A 22794-nucleotide genomic window follows, 5' to 3' on the forward strand; every position below is an offset into this window, starting at 1 on the left:
CCGATGCTCCTCGGGACTCGGGGAAGGATTTGTACGTTTGTGTGGTGTCTGGAGAACTTTTGCTCTCCACCACCTACCAACATCGCAATGTCTTAAAACTGGTTTACACAACCCAAGGGCCGCCATCAGCTAGCAGCTAGCTGCTGAGCACAGGGAACCCTTTCCTCCCCTAAGCCCCTTTGTAAAGCCCGGCGAATGTTTGTAACCGGCTTTTAGGAGGCCTTTTAGTCCGAGTCTCGATGTTTCCACCACGAAAAGTGCTGAGGGCAAGCGAGAAACCCTTGAAAAAGAGTTGACAATAGAAGTGCTGACAGGCTCTTAAATATTGTGATGCAGAAGATTCCGTGAGCTAAAATCAGGACATCTTTTAAGGCTTTGGACTGTGTTAATCTTTAAAGCACTGGTTCTTGGGAGAGCGGGTTTCAGCTCTTTTTCATGAAATTTTGTTTCGCTTTATAAATGCACTCAGATTTTAATGGAGCCGTCTGCTGGAGAGCTGTATTTTTTTCCACCAGGCGAAAAAAAAATAAAACGTCCCGTCTTCCATTAACACGGTCATTGGCCAAACGCCCAAAGTCATTGTATTTGTCTTGCAATCTCCTGTACAAGCTGGCGGTTCTGGTGGGGCGAAACGTCCTGTTAAGGGAGAGCGACAGGGAGAGGGAAGGGAGGAGTGGTGCGAAATGGGAAGAAGCTGAGAAGATAAATTACATTATTCCGTGTCAGCTGGCACAACTCAGAGAGTGGAGCACTTGGATGCCAGATCGGGTCGGTCCGAGTCCCTGTGCTGCTGTCCCGGCCTCCTTTCCCTCTGTCTGGAAAGGGTCGAGGTAGCCACGTCCCAGGTGCTCACATCTGTCTTTGCTGCAAACTATTTCCCTCTTAGTCGCGAAAAAAAAAAAAAATCCACACAAAAGAACAAATGCATCGACTTCTCAATGTGTTTTCCTAAAAGACATTTTCTTGGAATAAAAAGGACAATTTGAAGAAGGCAGAAAATTAGAAGGAAATTGAAGAAAGAGACATAAGCTCCATAAGCTTTGCCTACTCGTTTTATTACACTGCGGCCCCCTGCGCCCCCTACGAGCAGCTCAAGGCCAGCCCTGGCAGACACAGACCCAGTCCCAGTAGCACCCCGCCGGGAGAGGTCTGCCTCCTTTCCCAGCCCCATTTGGCCGCCCTACAGAAACGCTTTTTCCCTGGCAAGCTGTGCGCAGGGAGGGAATGCAGCGCAGCCCCGCAGCTCCCCAGGCTTTTTGGCAACTCATTGGTAACAAGAGGATGGGGGCGACCGCTGCCCCCCCGCAGCGGGTCCTACAAGCCAGATCCGTACCTCACGCCCTCTCTTAGAGTCTTCCTCATCTTCAGAGGAGAGTAAAGTGTGTGTTCCGCACGCCGACAGGTTGCAATCCTGCAGACCGTCAGGTGGTCTCCGGCGGAGGCTGGGGGGACACAGAGGCTGCTGCCTCGGGAAGGTCGGAGGAGCCGCCGCGGACCTGCTCGGGGCACCCGAAGGGGAAAAAAAGTGTCCCACGGGACGGCTGGGCGAGAGACCTTGCCAAAAGTCACAGACTTTTTTCCAAGTCATTGGCTCTTTGGTCGTGGGGAAAGCCTAGGGCAAAGGCTGGAGGTGTTTGGAGGGGAGATTTTGGCCAAGTCTCCGCTCCGCACCACGCAATTCCCTGCCTCAGCCACAAAAGGCCGACGGACAAGGCGCACAGCCACTCCGACAAACAAACAAACAAACAAACAAACAAACAAACAAAAAGATTTTCCTACAATATATATATTTTTAGAGATTTTCCTACAGAGATTTTCTGCTAGCGATACTTTTAAATCCTGCTCTTCATCTGCGCTGTATCTCGGAGCGATCCTGTCGTCTGCGACATGTCGTGCCAGGGAGTCCGCTAACGGGCAGCGACAGGGCAGGAGAGCAGGTCTTTATCTTTGAATAATATATTCCTGTACTAGCAATTCACGTCAAGCTGAATGGAAACCTTTTACCTGGGAAAGCTTTTTACGAGAAACCAGACAGTATGCATATCTTTATTTCCATTTCAGCTCAGAGAAGGAAAAAAAAAATCTGAAACTAAAAGTCACTGACACGAAATCTGATTAGATTCTACAGAAAAGCGAAAGGGTCCGGTTTTGCTTGGTTTACGGGATCGGGATTGTTTCATCCCCCGGTGTGCTGGAGGATAAAATAGGCCCTATCTGGATTTCACATCCCCTTGCAAATAAGTACGGCCGCACCAGGACTTCGAAGCAGTCCTTAAGGAGTCCCCACTCCTCTCCCGGCAGGGCGTAGAAGATCCAAACCAAAAGAGCTGCCTGAAAATAAAAATTTCATTAAAAAAAAAAAAAAAGTAAAACGGAATAAAAATAAATAAATAAATAAACGGAATAAACGGTGGCTTTGGGATAGTGCTGCAGGTCCCTCAAATAAACCCGACCTTGCAGTTCATCACTCGCTGGGTATTAATTGCCGATTACTATCGTGATGTCCTTCTCCTCCACCCCGCGGCTGAAATTCCAGGGTACAACCCCCCCACCTCCGCCCCCAAGTACAGGGCCATCGCCCGCCTATGCCAGGTACAGGAGCTGGGAGGGACGGGGGAGAAAAGGGTTTCCCGTAGGAAGGCAGCTACAACTGTCACTCATAAACAGGCTTTCAGCGGGGGGCAGCTTCAGTAACCAGGCCGATTCTTTCACTCCCGAGGTGCAGGACACGGGCAGGATGGGGCCCTGACGCATCCTTTTTGGAAATCTTTTGTTAGGTCAGTTTAAAGTCCTCGGTTAAATCGTCTTCCTGCAACCTCTGCACTTGATACGAGAGGTGTGCAGTAAAATTCTACAGGGGATTTCTGAATAACGTAGGTAAGTCCCAGGTGTTCAACAGACTAGGGTTGCCAAAGACAGAAGGGAGAGAGAAGAGGAAGAAGATGGAGAAAAAGAAGAGGAAAGAGATAGACAGATGATAGATAGATAAGTAGATAGATAGGCAGATAAGAAGAAAGAAGACAATAGAGAGGAAGGTAAAATAGAGAAGAAAGTAGAATAGAGAAGAAAGGAGAAGAACAGAGAAGAAAGGAGAAGAACCAAGAAAGCAGAACTGGTAGTAGAAGAACTAGGAGTAGAAGAAAAGAAAAAGCAAAGAAGAGCAAAGCAAAGCAAAGAACAGTAAAAAAAAAAAAAAAAAAAAAAAAAAAAAAAAGTTTGACATTCTCATCACAAGTCCAGATTTTCATAATACATGCACAGATGTTCATGCATCTCCGTACACAGAAATTAAAACATAGGATCACTAAGAAGAGTTGAGAACCTCAGAATAGTTAAATGAAGCATTAAGAAGTCCGTCGTAAAGTAGCATTCATTGGGAATGGGATGAGAAATACAAGAAAATTGCCTGGATCTAATTCAAGGCAGAGAGCACTAATCCTGCCAGGGCGTTGCAGTCTGCAGCGAGGCCCCGATCGATGGCGCGACGCGGCGTGCGCACCCCGCCAGGCTGACGTGTTCGCAGGGGGTAGAGACAGTCTCTTCCAAGATAATGCAGTATAAAAGAAAGGGGGGAAAAAAAATCGATTCAAATATATTGTTCAACAGTGGAGCCAGGGCGCACCTATGAGATTTATTAAGTATTGATTTGCATGAATATTTTAGACCCCTGCCAAGGAGAAAAGTTATAGGCCATCTTAAGCCGGTGAGCACTGTACCATTTGCAAAGCAGCCTTGTAACAAGGTGCTTTGCAGCATATTGATCGCTTTCATTTAAAGTGTAATTAATAATAACATCTTAGAGCAGCTAAACTAGTTTATTTCAGGGGGGGCACTTCGTACAGTATTTTGATTTTTTTTGTTTGCTTAAAAAAAAAAAAAAAAAAAGTTAAAAGATCACCTCTTCACTAATTATTTTTATTAGCTTCCAATAAGCACAAGTTATCTTTCTGAGTAGTCTGGCAAGGTTTTCCTTAGCCTCGCCTCTGGAGTGCCATCTAGCTAAGCTGTTGTAGCAACATTCATTAAATAAATGTCAACAGACAAGGATTTATGCTGCATAATAATATTACAGCTGTAGTATAACTGGATTTATTTTAAAGCTATTCTGAGGTTGCTTTGATCTATAAAACAGCAACGTATGTCTCTATATGTCGCAAACAGCCATTGTGAAACTACTTTGGGCTTTATAGTCTGCCAACATATTTCTTATAGTGTTCTGTTTGCAGAAGAAGCACAGAGTGACTCTTACCTCTTTGATTTGTTTAATAGAGATATACAGAGGGAATAAAACTGCGAGGAATCTGTTCTCGTAATTTGAGGTTAGGCTTTTTTTGCCTGCTTTGAAATTGCCAATATATATTCATCAGTGACCACGTCTTCTGCTAGCTGTTTCTGTAGATCCTGCAATTTTCTTGCCATCAGGTACAATGAAAAGAGTCGTTAAAAATCGACTAGATAAAGAAACCTGAGGTGTTTATGTTCCTACTTTCAGTACATACTTTTAATAAAGCACTTCCTGCAGGTACAGAATAAGGCATAAGTAAGCATTTTTTTTTCTTAGAAGAACTCACATCTTGCACCTTTTAATATTTTACTATGGTCATAAGTTACAAATACAGTGTATGAAAAAAAAAAATCTGTTTATTGATATAATTAGCACGTCTTTAAAAAACAAACAAACTAATGTCAAAACACATTTTAAAAATCCGATTGATCATTTAGCCCTGCCAGTTCCTTAACTTCAAGAAAATAATATTTAGTAGAATCAGAAGTATAATAATCTCATATGTTACTCCAAAGAAAAGGCATGTGGAGAGTGGCAGGCATGTTCAGTTTCCCATTGGATTACAATCTACTCTGATATGACCGTAGGGAGTCAGGATTTTGCTCCAGTAGGTAACGCTGGGAGAGCTGGGGAGCTGGATAGGACGGGGAAAAGCTCTGGCTGTTTTCCTCCAGGCATAGTCAGGCTCTGAACGGTACCAAGCCAAGCAGTGAGCCCAGAGGAAGCGACGTCGCCCAAAGCCGCCCCCTCTGCGCATTAAAAGGCTTAAATCCCCCCGAGTCCCGCCGGGGGCTTCGGGACCCCCACCCCGCCGTTCCCCATCCCCCTTCCCCTTTCCCGGATCAGATCAACAGCTTTTAGAAGTTTTCGCCCCAAAAGCGGGAGTTTCCCGGCTACGCCAAGCAAACAGCTGGAAAAGCCCTCCCGGAGCGAGAAGAGAAATTTCAGAGCAGTGAAAAAAAAAAAAAAAAAGCTCCCAAACCCGAGGCTCGAGTCGAAACGAGCATACCGGCAAGTTAACGCTTTTCTCAGGAACCCACAATACGCATCTATTATTATTATTTTACTTCAGCGTCCTAACTTCAATTGTGCATGATGCCCAGAGCCGTGTTTCAGGCCAAAGAGAGAGGAAAAAAAAAAAAAAAAAAAGCAGTGGAGAGGTTGTAATCCACCCCTGAGCCGCCTTCTTGGGTTTCGTATCAAAGTTGAAGCTCCGCCGCATCTCGCCGATCGATTTCACAACACGAAAGCGTGAGATCGCTCCAAACATAATGTAAAGTGTAGGAAACAGTAAGAATTAGATCTTTCTTCCTTCACCGGGACCAGTCTGCATGCACGTACCCCAACAGACCCATGGACCCGTTTTTTGCCACGGGGACACCGAGTGTTGCGAGCTGGTCAGTTAAATTACACCTGATTATGCCCTAAAACGTAGGATCAAAGCTTGACCTTGGCTGAGCTCAAGGCTGAGTTTTATAAAGTCATTTTCCCCTTAATATTAAGAAAAAAAAAATCAAACCTTTGGAAACAATAACCCGATGTTAATTTTAGCAGTGAGTAGAGAGTGAGAAACAAAAACAGTTATTAAAGGAAAAATAGCTTGGCATGCATAATACTTCATATAATACCACATTACAGTTTAGCTTGCATAACTAGCCGTACAACTCCCCAGTCTGTCGCCATCTGATTATTTTTCTCTGTTTTAAACTGCCAGTGCGAACTGTTAATCGATTACAAACCGACCCCGTAAGAGACGGAAAAAGCTGAGGTGCATTTTCCTCGGCCTCCTCAGGAGACCCAAATAAGAGGCAAATCCAGCTAATAAAACACAGTAATGTTCACTTATTATTATTAATATTTTTTTCCACCGCGTATCTTTAGCGGATAGTTTATCGGGGAAATAAAATGGAAATAAAGAAACCAAATCCTCACAGCTCTGACTTCAGTGGGGCGAATTCACTCGAATAATTTGCCTTCAAGTTGTTGGAAATCAAAAAGCCTGCACCGAGAAGGACCAGGGGAGGCACCAACACATGCTTGGGTATTGATCGTATGAAAATTAGAGTAACAATTGGGGGGGGGGGAGGGGGGTTGGGTGTCTGTAGGAATTAAGTGGCTAAAATAAAGGGCCCTGGAGAAGCTGCTGAGGGTCCCGTGGCCGCGGTGGGGGCCCCGAGGCTTCGCCGTCTTTTGGGGCGGGGACCGCGGGGCCGGGAAGAGCCCCCGGCCCTGGCAGTTCCGTACATTCGTCTGACGCTCGGGGGGGGGGGGGGGGGGGGGGGGGGGGGGGAGAATTAGGGGGCTGCTGCCCCCCCGAAAAACGCCGGTCTGTGTCCCCCCGGGGCTGAGTCCGAGTTTTCTTTGGATGCTTGGCGCGGGGGGGCCCCGCCGAGTGGCTCCCGGCTCATGGCCGGCGGTCCCCGGTGTCCCCTCGGTTGTGTCCGGCGGCCGCGCATCGTTCCGAGTTAACCCCAGCGGTGAGTTTATTGCACGTTAAAAAAAAAAAAAAAAAAAAAAAATGTCCCAAAGCGGTAAATCGAGAAACGTGGAAGTGGAAAGAAAAAAGTCTGGGGATGATACGGGGGGGGGGGGGGGAGGTGGAGCTGGAAGCCGGGGGCTGGGGCGAAGGGGCCGCGGTCCTGGCACAGGTGGGCGCTCAAACGAGTCCTGTCATCTGCGACCGTAGGAAGGGAAGGGAGGCGGCAGGGAAGGTGCCCAGGGGGTAGCTGACGCCGCTGGAGAAGCCCACCAAGGGGGGCGACATGTGGGGCAGGGTGAAGCCCAAGGCGCTGGCCGGCGAGTTCTCGTGGTACAAAATGGGGACCCGCACTATCCTTTGGGCGGCGTGGGAGAGGTTGGCCGCCTCCAGGTCGGCGGCCAGCTGCCTCTTCCACTTGTTGCGCCGGTTCTGGAACCAGATCTTCACCTGGGTCTCGGTGAGGTGCAGCGAGGCTGCCAGCCCGGCCCTCTCCGAGCTGCTCAAGTAGCGCTTCACGTCGAAGGTGGACTCCAGCTGGAAGACCTGGCTGCGGCTGAACACTGTGCGCGTCTTCTTCTTGCGGCCGGCCGCTCGCTGCTCAGGCTCGCCCGGCTCCTCGCCTCGCTCCTCCTCTTCCTCACGGCCTCCGGGGCCCGGTCGCCCTCCCGAGGGGCCCCGCACCGCAGCCGCCCGCCCGCCGCCGCCACCCGCCGGCTCCGCCGGCTCCTCGGGCAGCTCGGGCGAGTCCCGGTCGCTGGCTGCGGAGAGAGGCACAGACAGAGCTGGGGGGGGCGGCCCGCTCCGGACATTGCCCCTGATGGGGATGGGGAGAGCCCAGAGGCTGCGCCTGCCCCTGCCCGGGTCACCAGGAGGGGAAGGGAAGAGGCCGCGGAAAGGGCGATGCCGGGGAGCCCGGCCCTGGGTTGCTATATGGCCTGCTGTATAGCCCTGCCGTACCCTCCCGGCAGCCGTGAGGATGTGTGCACACAGTCCTGCACAAACCCGTAAATTACATCTCGTGCATATATACGCATATACGGACACGATCATGCACGTATATGTGTATATGTATATCTACGTGTGTATAGGTATGATAAGATATAATAACATGTCTACGTGTACACACATACCTATGCAAATTCAAATATATATATGTAACATACATGTACTTTGATTTATGTTTTGTACGAATGAATACCAGTATATATATGTAAGCGTATATACACATGTACATATGTACATAAGAATATAAATATTTTTATAATAGAGACATACACTTATAAACACATGTGCATGTATATATTTATAAGCACATGTATACATATACAAATCTATTCACACACATGCACACATATATTTACAAGTACGTATGTAAGTAAACTGGGGTGTGTGGATAGTGGGGCAAGCATATTAGTACGTGTGTGTATATAAAGGGAGGGGGGAAATAAATATTTTCACTCTTAATATTCTCAACTAGATAAACCAAATCGTTCGGGTCAGCTACTCCAATATCGGAAAATAGCCTTCCAGCATGTCTCCGTCGTTTCCAACACTGTGTTTTCGAATTGCATTTTAAAGGGGAAAAAATACCCTAGTATTTATAGAACAGAGGGAAAAAAATAAAAGCAAATCAAGCCAGGAAGACAAAACAGTTGTTTTGGTAGTTATTTTCTACTTCTAGGCGTACTTTTGAGATAAATTAAAAATATAAATAAACCCATCACTGTAAAAAGAAACTCTTTGGGTTATAAATCACGCCTCTTCTGCTCACTGAGTAATCGTGTGAACTCTACAGGCTCGTACAGAATCAAAGAGTTGCGCCGAGGGACAATATTTTTTCTATCAGGATAAAAATAACCACTGATCGCAGCCCATAAACTTTTTCAGATGTTAATTTGTGCCCGGGGAATCGGGGCTTTTTCTCCAGAGGTGCCAGGCCGCGCTGTGCAGAGCTGCACTGTCCGTGGAGAGCAGCGGGGCCGGGGCTGCGGGAAAGGGCAGCGGGGCCCCCAGCTGCCCTTTGGGGGTCCCAAATTCTTTGCTGCTCTGCTAGAGACCGTGGCCCCGGCTTTCAGGGGAGTCTGAAACAGCTAGACATCCCTCTTAGGAAAAAAATAAAATTAAAAAAAGGGTAGGGGAAAAAAAAAAAAAAGAGAGAGAGAGAGAGAGAAATCCAAGCGAGCAAACAACCCCAACTGTTTACATTTTGGGGCAAGAAGCAGGCGGGGAGAAGGATCCAGGTGCCTGCCACACTGCGAACATTTCTGGAAATTTACACCAGGAGCCCGAACCCGGAGAGATGCAGGGCGAGAGGGCTGCGAGGGGCTCCCCGGCGGCACCCCCCTCTCCCATTTCACCGGGGACCGCGGCGGCACCGGCCCGCCTTGGAAAGCGGCTACCCCAAACCCATCAGGGCCCGGCGGGAAGGGGTTAGCAGGGAAAAGTGACTTACTGTCGGGGCTGGCGCAGCCCAGGAAGGCAGCGTGCGCCCGGCGGTACCAGCCGACGGCGGCGTCGCGGAGCGGGCAGCCCGAGGCTCCGAGGCGCAGCGGGGAGCGTGGAGCCCCGCGGCCACCTCCGCCCGCAGTCGCCCTCCTCGCCCCGCCGCCCGCAGCGCCCTCGGTGCCCAGCAGGTCCTCGATGAAGAAGGACGAGACGCGGGCGGAGGTGGAGCCCGAGTTTTCCGTCGCTTCGTCCGGCATCGTCGGAGAGGAGCTGAGGGAGGGACGGGGAAGGGGACGGGGACGGGGACGGGGGGAGGGTGTCCCCGGCTCCGCGGGAGGCTGGCTTCTCGGCTCCCCGCCGCCGCCTCCTGCCTCTGCTTAGCCCCGTGGATGCTCTCCTGGTATAAAAGGTTTTTTTTCCGGAGTAATCATTTCAGATCGCGGTTTGCCATCATTTCCTGCGAGCTAGGAGGGGAGGGGGAAGGGGGAGGAGGGGAAGGGAACGGGGAAGGAGAAAAAAAAAAAAAAAAAAAACCAAGCCGACAACCCATCGGAGGCGCCAGATTCTGCGCGAAAACGATAATAACGAAATAAAAATGTCATGCGAGTTAAACGCCGTGCACGGCGAGGGGGGGGGATCCTGCGATTGGAGGAGCGCGGAGGCAAATGGGATCTCCGCGGGGGCGCGCAGGGCGATGGCTGGCGCGGAGCTCGGCGGGGCCGGGGCCGGGCTCTGCCTGTGCGGGTGCGTTTGGGTGTGCGGGTGTGTGTGTGTGTGTGTGTGCCCGCGTGTGCGTGCGCCGCCCCGGGGCTGCTACTCACGAGCTGCTTATTTAGGTCAATTAGGGAGCAAATCCCGGAGCGGGGGGAGCGGCAGGGCCGGCCCTGGCGCACGGGGAACAGCCGGGGGGAGGTTTGGCCACCGCACGTCTTTGCCTTGCCATTGGATGCAGCGGGCTCGGAGGGCAGCCCACGCAGCCAATCGGCTCTGCAGACACTGCGGTTATATTAATATCATTAATAATAATTAGCCCCCCTCCTCCCCCCCCTCCCCCCCCTTTGGAGTGCGGCGGCCGCTGAGCTTTCATGTCTGCGGCGGCGGGGATGGATGGATGGATGGATGGAGGAGATGTGGCCCTGCAGCCACCGCCGTGGGCTCCTGGCGGAGCGGGCAGGATCCCCCTGTCCTGGACCCCCATACGGAGCACTGGGATCGGGGAGAACCCAGGGAGCGTCTGCCCCCAGGGTGCCCAAGTGGCCAAGAGGCCGGCGGCATTGGAAGGCGGGCGGCCTTCATCTCCCGAGGCCGCCTTGCTCTTCATAGCACGGTTAGTGCCATTCAACCTTTCTCTTTCTATATATAAATATTCCCTTTATGCATATATATATATATATTATAATATATACACTTTTATATGTATGTTTATATATAAGTGTATTATGTCGATACACTTATTTTATATGAATATTTATATGTATGTACGTCTATACTCTTATCCTGTATGCACATGTATATGTATGTGTATATATGCATATTACGTCTCTAGATTTAGGCGGTAGTTTATGAGAAGGAAGACAGTTCTCCATCCCCGTCTCCCACTGCCCAGGGCGCGCCCACTGCCAGCTCCCGAGCCCATCGCTCCCGGCGTTCTCTCTCTGCACTTCGATTTTGTGATTCTTGCTGCTATTATAATCCCACTTCATGGGAAGCCGTAAAGCCACCCCCTGCTTGTCTCCTTTTGCTGAGCCTTTCGGATGTGCCCCGCTCGGGACAGGGACCCCCAGCATCCCCGCAGAGCTCCAGGGCAAGACAGTGACTCGCTGCCTTTTTCCTGGAGACCAAGTGGGACAAGTCTGTCGATCCGAAATGCACGTCGGAGACCGGGAAGGTTTGGGTGAGTATACAAATGCCCTGAAAACTACTTATTCAACTCACTGCCCTCTGCTTCTGGGAGTACTGCTTGAGCGGGTTAAAAGCACGACTCAGAGGCAATGCTCACCAGCTCCCTGGCTCCACTCTACCTCCTCCGGCGGGATTTCCCTCCTTGTTCCCCTTTGCAGTACCCCTGGGCACCCCTTCCCGTGCTCGATTTAGGGAGCGGAGCAGTCGGGCACTGCCCGCTGCCACCTGGCCGCCACAGCGACGAGACGGGGAGCAGCCAGAGCCGGCACCGGGGGGGAACCGGGTGTCGGGGCTGTCTAGGGAGGTGGAGAAAGGGGCAAAGTGGGGAGGGGGGGGAGAGAAAGAAAGAAAAGAAAAGAAAGAAAGAAAGAAAGAAAGAAAGAAAGAAAGAAAGAAAGAAAGAAAGAAAGAAAGAAAGAAAGAAAGAAAGAAAGAAAGAAAGAAAGAAAGAAAGAAAGAAAGAAAGAAAGAAAGAAAGAAAGAAAGTAATAGAGAGAGAATTAAAGAAAAAGAAAGAAAGAAAGAAAGAAAGAAAGAAAGAAAGAAAGAAAGAAAGAAAGAAAGAAAGAAAGAAAGAAAGAGAAAGAAAGAGAAAGAAAAAGAAAGAAAGAAAGAAAGAAAGAAAGAAAGAAAGAAAGAAAGAAAGAAAGAAAGAAAGAAAGAAAGAAAGAAAGAGAAAGAAAGAAAGAAAGAGAGAAAGAGAGAAAGAAAGAGAGAAAGAGAGAAAGAAAGAGAGAGAGAGAGAAAGAAAGAGAGAGAGAAAGAGAGAAAGAGAGAAAGAGAGAAAGAGAGAAAGAGAGAAAGAGAGAAAGAGAGAAAGAGAGAAAGAGAGAAAGAGAGAAAGAGAGAAAGAGAGAAAGAGAGAAAGAAAGAAAGAAAGAAAGAAAGAAAGAAAGAAAGAAAGAAAGAAAGAAAGAAAGAAAGAAAGAAAGAAAGAAAGGAAGAAAGAAAGGAAGAAAGAAAAAGAAAGAGAGAAAGAGAGAAAGAGAGAAATGAGGGAAAAAGAAAAAGAGAAAGAAAGAGATAAAGAGAGGAAGAAAGAGAGAAAGAGAAGGAAGGAAGGAAGGAAGGAAGGAAGGAAGGAAGGAAGGAAGGAAGGAAGGAAGGAAGGAAGGAAGGAAGGAAGGAAGGAAGGAAGGAAGGAAGGAAGGAAGGAAGGAAGGAAGGAAGGAAGGAAAGAGAAAGGAGAAAAAACTTTCAATTTCCAAAAACTCAAAAAAAAAAAAAAAAGCTATCAGAGCTCTGAAGTGAACTCTGGAAAAGCAGGAATGTACAGGGACATGTTCGGGTTTCAGTACTACCTGAGCAGAGACCGATGACCAACAAACTGTAAACCAGGCGAAAGTACATTTATCACTTGTTGCACAGGAGTGATGCTAGTGAACATTTCTTTTACGCTTTGTCCATCGTGGTGCGTTTTACTAGATAGGAAATATGAGTCTGACCAATATGTCTTACGCATCTATAAACCGTCTGCTCTGTTGCACTGGCAGACTCAGAAAATATATGTGTGCTTTCCGGAATAAAAAGAAGAATGTGGACCCCGGTTACTTCTATACATTTTATATTCAATGTGCAAACAATATGCATGTAGCCCCTGCCTGTATTTTTTAAAGTGTTCCTACAGTGTAGTCATGTAACTTTTGTAATATTGTTTGCTTTCCACTTAGAAAAAGTATAATAAAATCAATAAGAATTAATTCACTCTGGCTTTTTTTTTTTTTTTTTCCTTTCATTGTGCTAAAAAGCATAATGTATAACTTCTAGTATGCAATAATCCTGAACTGTGTTTGTGAAAAGTCATCTTTATTCAGACATATTCCCGAAACACAAAATCATTATGTATACAACCCTATACCTGCAAACACAACACTTGCACAGACGTGTTTGTGTGTGGTGTAATTTTTAGGCTTGCTGATATATTTGTGTACCTTTTGCATAGCTCTAGCAGCACGACTGCTGAAACTTTGTGCTGAGTACTCTTTTTGCTTATTATGATGACAAGAAGGAAGAAAAAATAAACAAAACAAACAAACAAACAAACAAAATACACGGTTATGTTTACTGGATGTCTCACTGCAGCCACCATGCAGGGCTCTATGTAGAGCGCAAGAAAAGCATCCAGCGATGGAATTTTCGTCATTTATTCTCAGAGGGACCCCTTGGGCCAGGCAGGCCTTGCTCCTATCTCGGCTGCCCGTCTGCAGGGACCGGCGACCCCCGGAGGCGGCTGGCACCTAGCGGCGGAGTCCATGGCATGTCCGACTCCTTTCGGTGCAGCCCCCTAGGTAACGGGGTACGGGGGATGTCCCCTGAGCCCAGGGCATTGCCCGTCGTGTGTGTGGGGGGGTTCATTTCCCACCCCCTGGCTCTGCTTCTCTCCCCTGACTCAAAGCATCTCGGGGCAGCGGTGGGGTCGCGGGGCTCTACAATGGGGTCGCGGGGCTCTGCAGTGGGGTTTTGGGGCTCTGGGGTGGGGTCTCTCCCGCTGAGCAGCCTGGTGCTGGTTCCCAGTTTCCGTTCCTCAGTGCTGGCTGGGCTGCCGGCAGTGAGCAACTTTGTGGGGTCGGGGCCGTCCCTCTTCACCTTGTCCCTTCTTCACCTCCAACGGCGCCCGAGCCGCCGGCAGCGCTTGCTCGACGTGCTCGCAAAGCATAGGGCAGGCAGAAGTGGGGGCTTGGGTTCGGGTTCCTGGGGTGGTGGGGGGACACGGGGGACACGGACGGACCAGCAGGAGAAGGGCTCCGTTTGGGGCCGAAAGCGTGCAAATAGGTGTGACAAGTGCCTCCAGAGAGGCGCAGCAAGGCGATGCCGGTCCCCGAAGTGGAGCGGGCCTGCCTGCAATGTGAATGCAATTACTCTGCCTGTGTTTGATGTCTCCCCTAGCTCTCCCCCCACCGGCACTGCCTCGATATGTCGTAAAATAGAAGCGAAATGAAAGACAGGCTTTAGCGCTCGCTACCTAACCTCTGCTCCTCTCTGCTTTTAAGGGCCCGCGGGTTTTGCAGCCGAGATCTCTGCAGGAGGCGTTTAACCCCCCAGCGCTGCGGGCAGAAGGGTTTTTTGGGGAAGGGGGGATTGGTTCTCCTTGCCCCGTGCCAGAAAAGAGGCTCTGAGCAGATCCCTGGGTTCCTCTTGCCCTCCTCACAGCTCAGAGGCAGCGCCGCAGATAAGGAATTCCTTGGCCAACATCTGTCTCTGGTTGATATATATGCATGTATGTATATACATATAAATATTAAAAAATAGTTTTCAGAGAGGTTCGCTTGAACTATAAAAATAAAGCTAATAAAAGACCGTATTCACATCTTCAGTAAACTGACGGGAGCCGTCAAAAACGCCAAGAGAAACACTCGGAAGGAACTTTTTTCGGGTCCAGCGTTCCTTTGGAAGAGCACAAATAGTGGTGGAAATGTTTGGATGTCTGCTTTGAAAAGGATCGTAAAATAAAACGATGGACCAGCAGCTGGTTTACCGGCCTCTGAGTAACATTTTCCTCCTCTTCCTTCTCTTCTTCCCCGTGAGCGCTGGGGATGCGGGGATGCTGAGTGCCCGGGGGTCCCCACGGCCTCTCCCCGGGGCTGCTCCTGTCTCCGCAGGGAACTCGCTGGGTCCCCGCTCCGGCTCCGCCGCCCTCCGAAATCCGCGAGTGCAGAGTGGGACCCCGGGAGCTGGGCTCGCAGCTCCTCGGCCCGGGCCGGGCCGAGCGGATGGGGAATCCCCGAGGGGGTGTCCCGGCCAGGAGAGCTCCATCGGGGTGAGGATCCCGGGAGCATCTCCCGAGGATGCTCCATTTCAGGGGGCCTCGCCGGCTGGAAGAGTGGGACCCCCAGGTAGACCACCAGCCACTGCCCAGCCGGGGGACCCAATCCTGCCTTGCAGAAGCCCCAGGGGGCTCTGGCCGGAGCCTTTCGTAGCCCCAAGCTATAGGCACATGCAAGCCTGAGAACTCTTAGAGTACTAAAAACTTTCAAATGCGAGTCAAATAGCACTTAACGCAGCGACACTTTGGGGCTTTCCCTTCTTAATGCGAAGTACATTTTAAGGGATGCCCAAAGATGGGCAAACAGGGAAACTGGTATTTATTTATTTATTTATTTATTTATTTATTTATTTATTTATTTATTTTTCTCTCCAGTAACTTGTTAACTATAAACCAATCCCTACTTAATTCTTCACTGCCAGTGACACTGGAAGAGGACTTTTCCCCTTTCAAGAATGCTGCACAACCCATGCTGATTCCCATGAATGTATTCATTATTCACAGATAGTCACTAAGTGCTTTGGGTGGAAACTTCCAGTCCGTAGAATGTCCTGACTGTCTGTGTTGCCCATTTATTGTTCGTTATAGATGGCATGCAATTGGGAGCATTAATCGCATGACTTAAGTGCTGTTTCCTTTCTAAGTGAAGGAAATTTTAACCCATGATAAATGATCAAGCAGGGGAATATCCTTGTGTAGGTGGATAAACAAATGAAGAAAACAATTCGAGAATGATTTGGGGGAATATCTATTCCATGTAATAACTGAAATAGTTATTCATTATTTGAATAGAGGTTAGGAGAAAGGGAGAAAATCAGCAAATTATGTGATGTAAAAAAAAAAAATAAAATAAAAGTAATCCCTATTGAAAAGAGTTAACATTTATAATACAGTCCTGCTTTAAAGTGACTTTTCCAGAAAGGTCTTTGGCATCGATTTCATTACACAATTTTAAAATGACTTCTTTTTGGTATGTACAGTGAGAGAATGCATGGTTTTATTGGTACTGGTTAGGGTCAGCCACAGGAGAATTATGGAGGTCATGTGAAATAGGTGCCAATAAAGCTTTTATTATTGTTATACAGACAAAAGAGCATTATGGAAAGAGATCCTTACCAGACCTAACCATGGATATTTTGTTCTGTTAACAATCAAGTTGGAAAATACAGAGACACAGTAAAAAAAAAAAAAAAAAAAAAAAAAAAAAAAAAAAAGTGACTTTTCAGAGCCATTGGGCATTAACCTATTATCCTAAAACTTTTGGCATTATTTTCCCCCAGAAAATGAAGGTCTCCTGAAATGAAACACTACACATGACTTTTGGTGTTGCCTAAAAGAAAAGATTAAGGGGAAAAACACTGCACTGTCACAACAGAATGCAACTGTTTTTATTTTGAAATAATTTTTGTGCATGTGTGTTATGTAATGTAAGAATATTAAGATTTTTTTTTTTTTTAATTGACAAGGTAGCCTTTACCTGTGGTTTGTATTTACCTGAAGTTTGAAACAGATTTTGTACCAGAGTTTGAAGTTCAGGATTCTAAAGCAAGATTTAATGAAAATGTTATTCACCTATCTTCATCCAATCTTGTGTGATTTTAGTGCAGTATTAAACCACTGTCAAGGACTGCAATGAATGTCCCCCATGTGTTGATACATTGGATTCTTAGATCAAACTTCAACAACTTTTAGAGCTCTATAAATTCAGCAAAAATTCCTACCTTCTTAAATCTGATTGACTCCTGATTGACTCAGAAGTTTTAGATTAATTCCAGGAAGGAGCCAAATTCAATCAAAGAAGGTATTAAGAACTGTATGGTACAAAACATTCTTTGTATTTTTACAGTTGTGTAAAAAGAAAATTGATGCATAGATCAAAGTTAGCCCCCAACCACTGCTAACATAAGATTAAACATTATACTAGCTTTTACACTTTGCTAATAAAATGATTCAAACTGTGTATATTCTAAGGCAGAGATTTAAGAAAACTTGTGAAAATCATGATGGAGCCTTGTTCTGTATAAAATCACCCATATTTGTGAACTATATTAATAAGAAGCAAGAGTGCATAGACAGGAAGCAGAAAATATCTATTTTCCATTGACTTGTAATCCATTTATCCTACTAGAGGACAACAATACCTATCTCTAAACCTGCTGTTACACCAAGAAAAATATTTTTCATTGGCATGTGAAAAATATATATTGGCAAATCATATTTGAATGAGGCATATAGTTCCTCCTACCCACCTCTATCTAAAATACCCCTATCATCCATGATATATGTGTACATAAGTATGCCCATGAATTTTTGAATCAGCTTAGAAATAATCTTTACAGAAATCAATGAGTAGTTGGAGTTTATGTGAGTCATTAAAATCTGGGGGTGAAGGCAGTTTTCAAATGGTTCTGTGATGTATTATAAATGTTTTTGCAATGTTCCAGCATATGTGGAGATACATATCTGGAGATATATACAGTTACATGCATATGAATTTGTTTATTATGGTATACAAAAATTACATTTTCACATAGCATGAAAGTAGTGTTGAAATGTCTTTAGAAAGGACTGGACCTAGTCAAAATTAATATTGTAGTGAGCGCAGATCCTAATGTAAATCCATGGAAACCCCAAATGCATTCACTTTCTTGTTCTGAATTATTTTGTTATCAAGTCTGATTAGTCCTAGAAAACCCTGAAGCGGTAGGAAGGCTGGGTCAAACACTGAGTGAACTCAGTGGTAAAGCTCTGTTTGCTTTCTCTCGGCAAGCACACTGAGATGTGCTATCTTCCCCAGGATCTCAGCGGAGCTCAGCAGGAAACCCAGCCGTATCAGCTCCTTCTCATAAGATTCCCCTTTGACTTTGCAAAATCCTCGAGTTTTGTTAGGTGGGTGCGAGTCAGTTCCCACAGTAATTCTTCATGAAACCTGAACATTGTGGCCCACATTCTACCCTTGTGAGGACATGAGAAGTCAACCTAGAAATTTACACAGGCCTCTGGCTATGAATAACAAAATCTACACTGCAGTTATCTGAAATTGGAGTGGTAAGTGGACTTGCAGCAGGAACATTTTCATATCACACTTTGTAAATCCACGTTTTACCCAGAGAAAGATAATGTCTTGTTTTAAATAGTAAATCTTGTTTTAAAGGTACTGGAAGGATGGGCAAGGAGAGCTGAAGGTGCACCCTCGTGGTGAGTGGCAGGGGTACATGTCCAGCTGACTGACCAGGAGGAGGTGCCAGTGCCCCTTTTATAGCCTCCTGTCATGCAAGGTTCTCCTCTCACTTGGGGGGATTCATCAAACTAAGCAGAGACATCTATGACTAGCGTTTCCATCCTATGCTCCCCTTAAAGCCAGTACATGTCTACTCAACATTTTCTGTTCATTCAGGGGGTAACTGTCGTGTAAAGTCAGGTGAATCATTCCCTGTGTCTTCCAGCTGCGTGGCCTTGGAGAGGTTTTCTTGCCATGTCATGACAGTATATGCCATGGTACAGATGCAGTTAACCAAATATTGTAAGGGTAAGCACTCAATGGGAGATGGGGCCACTCTCTTCAGCCGGCTTCTCAGCTCCAGGTCACACCTGACATGGTCTTCTCTTGTCTAGCTCAAATGCTCCAAATGGCTCTGTGTATGTTAGCAAGCTAAAATGGATCATTGCACAGGCTTGTTTTCACACAGCTTGCTCCCTAGCATATTTTGGTCCACCAGCTCTCATTCAGACTACCTCAGGACACTCACAAGGAAAATAAAGGGCAGGGACTATTCATGATGAGTATCAGACCACTCTGTTTTGGAGGAGGACGTAGTGTGCAGATCCAAGCCATGCCATGACAATTGCTCTCAGGACTAAAGGATCAGGTGAGCACAAATCCAACCCAAAGCACCCCAAACACTGTTAAGCAGTAGGAAAAATAATGTTAGTACAAACTAATAGGAAGAAAATGTGCCCTGTCATCATGCATGCAGGTATGGCAATTTGGTAGGCTGTGATGTGTGTTTTGCAAAGGAGTGTACCCCTTGCCTACATGTCATCTTCTCCCAAGCCAGCAGCCCTGCAAAAGCCTGGCAAGCACCATCCCTTTAGCAGTATGTATAGCTATATCTCTATCCGATGAGCCACTCTCTAAAAGTAGGCTAACTCAAAACATACCACATTGCTGCTTGGAAATGCAGATGTGAAGGGATATCTGGTTCTAATATACAGATCACCTTATGGTGTGGCAGGTTTCAGTTTCCACAATAGAGAGTGCATTTGTGCTAGGAGTGATTTAAGCCATTTGGGACCTTCAAAAGCAGAAAGCCTTCATGAACCTTATTGGAAATGACTACTCTTGCTGAAAAAAGAAGGAAGAGAAACTAGAGGGGTGATCCAAGATCACACACATCTAAAGAGTGGAAAGGAAGCCTTTTCTAAAATGTTGCTCTTTCTCACAGAAAACACTTAAGTTGAGTGTGAGACAAATATCTCCATTCCTTTGTAGAGATATGAAGTCCTACTAATGTTGATGAAACCAACATTTTATTACAAAAAGCCATCAGATTTAGTTCAAAATATCCCATTTATTAAATATCAGTAATATCAACCATCATCTCTTCTATGACATTTTACTTTCTGCTTTTTTTTTTTTTTTTTTTTTTTTTTTTTTTTTTTTTTTTTCTGAGGGACTCAAGGAGGAGGACAATGAAGCAAGCTTTTCCTTTCAGATACACCTGGTGGAATTGAGTTCTGATATTTCTCTTTCCCTCACTGCACGGAAATCCCCTAGGAAGAGCAAAATATCAACATAAAGATCGGCTGTGCAGATTTGAAAGAAGGATTTTGCCCTTGGGTCCAAATGCTGGAATGTTTTCTGCAGATCATAGACTCCATAAAACATATGTACTTAATAAATAAGCAAACAAGGCTTGTGCTCAAATGGGGCTGCTGTGCAGTAAGGGAGAACATTTGGCAAGTTGGGGTGGGGGGTTGGCAGCTACATCCTTCGTAATCCAGAACAACTTTTTTTTTTTTTTTTTGTAAATATCAACATTTCTTCTTCGTGTCAACTGTGATGTTGAGGTGCATGAGGGGAATGTGGGAATTTCACTCCAGGTGATCTGAAACGGTACTTCCTTCCAGAGCTGACTGTCCCCATGCAGGAAACGGGGAATATCTCTACCTTGTCAAAGAGGAAAACCCAATGAGCTAAGAAGGCTTTTCCTCATTCTCATCTACTGCCTCATTGTCTGCTCAAATCAGCAGGGAAAACAGCAGAGAAGTAGCTGGAGCCATGCCAGAATGTTTTTTCTTTTGGCACCCTTTTGCTGCAGCAGCTCGGGATCTTTTTGCAACACTGTGCTCCAGAGCTGTCAGCAGGTAACACACTCTGTCGCATACCTCAGAGCTGCTGAAACATTGTGTGCCCTCTCTCCACCTCTTGCAGAGCTCACCTGACCCTGCCTTGCTCCTTGCTTGGAGCTTCAATCCCCTTGGCAGCCCAACAGGTCATCCAAGCTTGGTCAGGCCTAAGAAGCCATCCTCTTACATTTAGCAAGAGAGGAACACATCCAGCATCTGCTGTAGTTGGTGTCTAAGATATGGAGTGCGTCCTTTGCATTTGCATATCTCCTGAACCTGTAACCATCAAGACATTCAGACCAAGTGAGAACTTTTTGGTAGCAGTTTTTCAGGGCAGGACCAAGCCGGAAATTATGTGTCTAGTCTGGTACATTGGCTTTTTTTCTGTGCAGATGGGAAAGTGGGGTATCTGCAGAAAGATGACCCATTTTTCTTCTCTCCATTGCCTACTTGGCATTGATGAACACTGCTCCAAAGGTCACTGTAGAGAACAATGACATTAAATGAAATGAAACACCTAACTTTTAGGTGGTTGAAACAAAGCTTATTATTATTATTTATTATTAGTATTAGTAGTAGTAGTATTAATTATATTTTCTACCTGCTTCTTGATTGTCTAGTTAAAATAATTATTTTCTTTTCATCTTTTCTTGCCTTTTACTGTGAAGAACAGCAGAAGCAGAACAAGACCAAGGACTGGACTCAACATCCCATCTTTTGCTTATCCTTAAAAATATATGCATAAAACCTCAAAACTATACTGTAGAAAGATATATGGCAGCCATTTCCTCACATAAAATGGCAAGTTTCGAGTATCTATGACCAGACTGCTACATGGTACTGTCAAAATCAAGTTCAATTGAGGATAAAATACACAGTGTTCTCTTAGATTTGTTGTTATTTTAGTCCACAGGGATAAAAAACAATTTATTTTTCTGGAACTTTTCTTTCCCAGCATACTTTTAATTGTTTTATTAAGCACAAGTATATTATTCTGAATTAACCATGTTTGGTTATGTGTATCTTCATCTCATTTTCAGTTTAGAAAAAGAAAAAAAGAAAAAATAATGAAGTGACAATTAAATATTTCCTTTGACTTTGTAACGGTCATTGAAGTTTTGTGGGCACCTCTGGAATCAAGAGTGGACTAAAAAGAGACTTATTCCAACTCAGAAATAGTAGGCATAGTGTAGTAGGCATAGATGCTGGTTTGTTGTGGGAATACTCTAAAGTATTCCTACATACAAGTTTTCCTTTTTGATATGTCTTCTAAGACGAATTTTAAAAATCTGTATTCCACAGAGATTTGACTCAAAAATAGCTACTTTAGCCTTGGAGGTTCAAATTTGAGATTGGGTTGTCCTTTAGAAACCTGTGTCTGGGGAATCTGAGCTTCTTTCTATAAGGATCAAATCTGAAGGACTAACTGCATGAAACACAGGAAGGATTAATAGGGATTTAAGCATCTTGATGAGCATATGTGTAACCCTCAGTGTAATTTAGAGAGCTTTGGGAGCCTTTCTAACACCTAAAGGAGACCTATAAACTCTTTAGATTCTGTTTAAATTCAGATTAATATGCCAGATTAGATTACTGCAACCAACATAGCTAATACTCATAAATCTTAAAGGTATTATCTGTACATAACCAGAAATTAAACAAGATGTGTAGACAGAGACTATTCACAATTTTATTGTAATCAACACATTTATGAAAAGAATTATAAAAATCCTGAAGTTGTTTTTCATGGAATCTGCATCCAGTGAAATTATTAGCTGGTGCAGGAGTTTATATGGCTTTCATTTAGCAAGAATTGTTTGGTTCTGGATGAGATTTTAGGAAATTAATCCAAACTCTCTAACTTTGTGAGTTAGTGCCTGGATCTGACCTATTTTAAGACAGTGATCCAGCTTGACTATAGACCACATGGTCTTTATTTCTCAGTTCTGGACCTGTTTTAGTACTACTCTTCAGTCTTACAAGAGTATTTTCCCCAGTGTATATTTATCCAGGTTTCCTAGGTAAGAAACAGTCCATCTCTGAAACAAACAAACAAAAAAGTGTAAATATATTTCCTAGCTGGAATAAACCTTTTGTAAAAAAAAAAAAAAAAAAAAAAAAAAAAAGCTTCTGGAAAATTTAAACATATTTTGAAAGAGATTGATTGAACTTCCTCCCTTCCTCCCTTCCTCCCTTCCTCCCTTCCTCCCTTCCTCCCTTCCTCCCTTCCTCCCTTCCTCCCTTCCTCCCTTCCTCTCTTTCTTTCTTTCTTTCTTTCTTTCTTTCTTTCTTTCTTTCTTTCTTTCTTTCTTTCTTTCTTTCTTTCTTTCTTTCTTTCTTTCTTTCTTTCTTTCTTTCTTTCTTTCTTTCTTTCTTTCTTTCTTTCTTTCTTTCTTTCTCTCTCTCTCTTTCTCTCTCTCTTTCTCTCTTTCTCTTTCTTTCTCTCTTTCTTTCTCCTCTCCTCTCCTCTCCTCTCCTCTCCTCTCCTCTCCTCTCCTCTCCTCTCCTCTCCTCTCCTCTCCTCTCCTCTCCTCTCCTCTCCTCTCCTCTCCTCTCCTCTCCTCTCCTCTC

The 22794-nt window shown here is 45.7% G+C and overlaps 1 protein-coding gene across 1 annotated transcript; it reads right to left on the minus strand.

Moving 5' to 3' along the window:
* Positions 1-6879: 6879 nt before the first annotated feature.
* Positions 6880-9569, minus strand: HMX1 (H6 family homeobox 1). The gene is made up of 2 exons (XM_032187066.1): positions 9217-9569; positions 6880-7522 (listed from the first exon to the last, which is right to left on the minus strand). The coding sequence occupies exons 1-2, from the start codon at positions 9464-9466 to the stop codon at positions 6942-6944; spliced, it is 831 nt and encodes a 276-aa protein (XP_032042957.1). The 5' UTR covers positions 9467-9569; the 3' UTR covers positions 6880-6941.
* Between the last annotated feature and the right edge of the window lie 13225 nt (positions 9570-22794).

Source organism: Aythya fuligula, chromosome 4, assembly GCF_009819795.1.
Source record: "Aythya fuligula isolate bAytFul2 chromosome 4, bAytFul2.pri, whole genome shotgun sequence".
Lineage (NCBI taxonomy): Eukaryota > Metazoa > Chordata > Aves > Anseriformes > Anatidae > Aythya > Aythya fuligula.

Excerpts from the sequence above, each read along its gene's own strand:
- HMX1 (XM_032187066.1), bottom strand. The coding sequence starts at position 9,466 with ATGCCGGACGAAGCGACGGAAAACTCGGGCTCCACCTCCGCCCGCGTC. Across the intron at positions 7,523-9,216 it reads GGGCTGCGCCAGCCCCGACA|CCAGCGACCGGGACTCGCCC; the intron begins GTAAGTCACTTT and ends CTCTCTCCGCAG.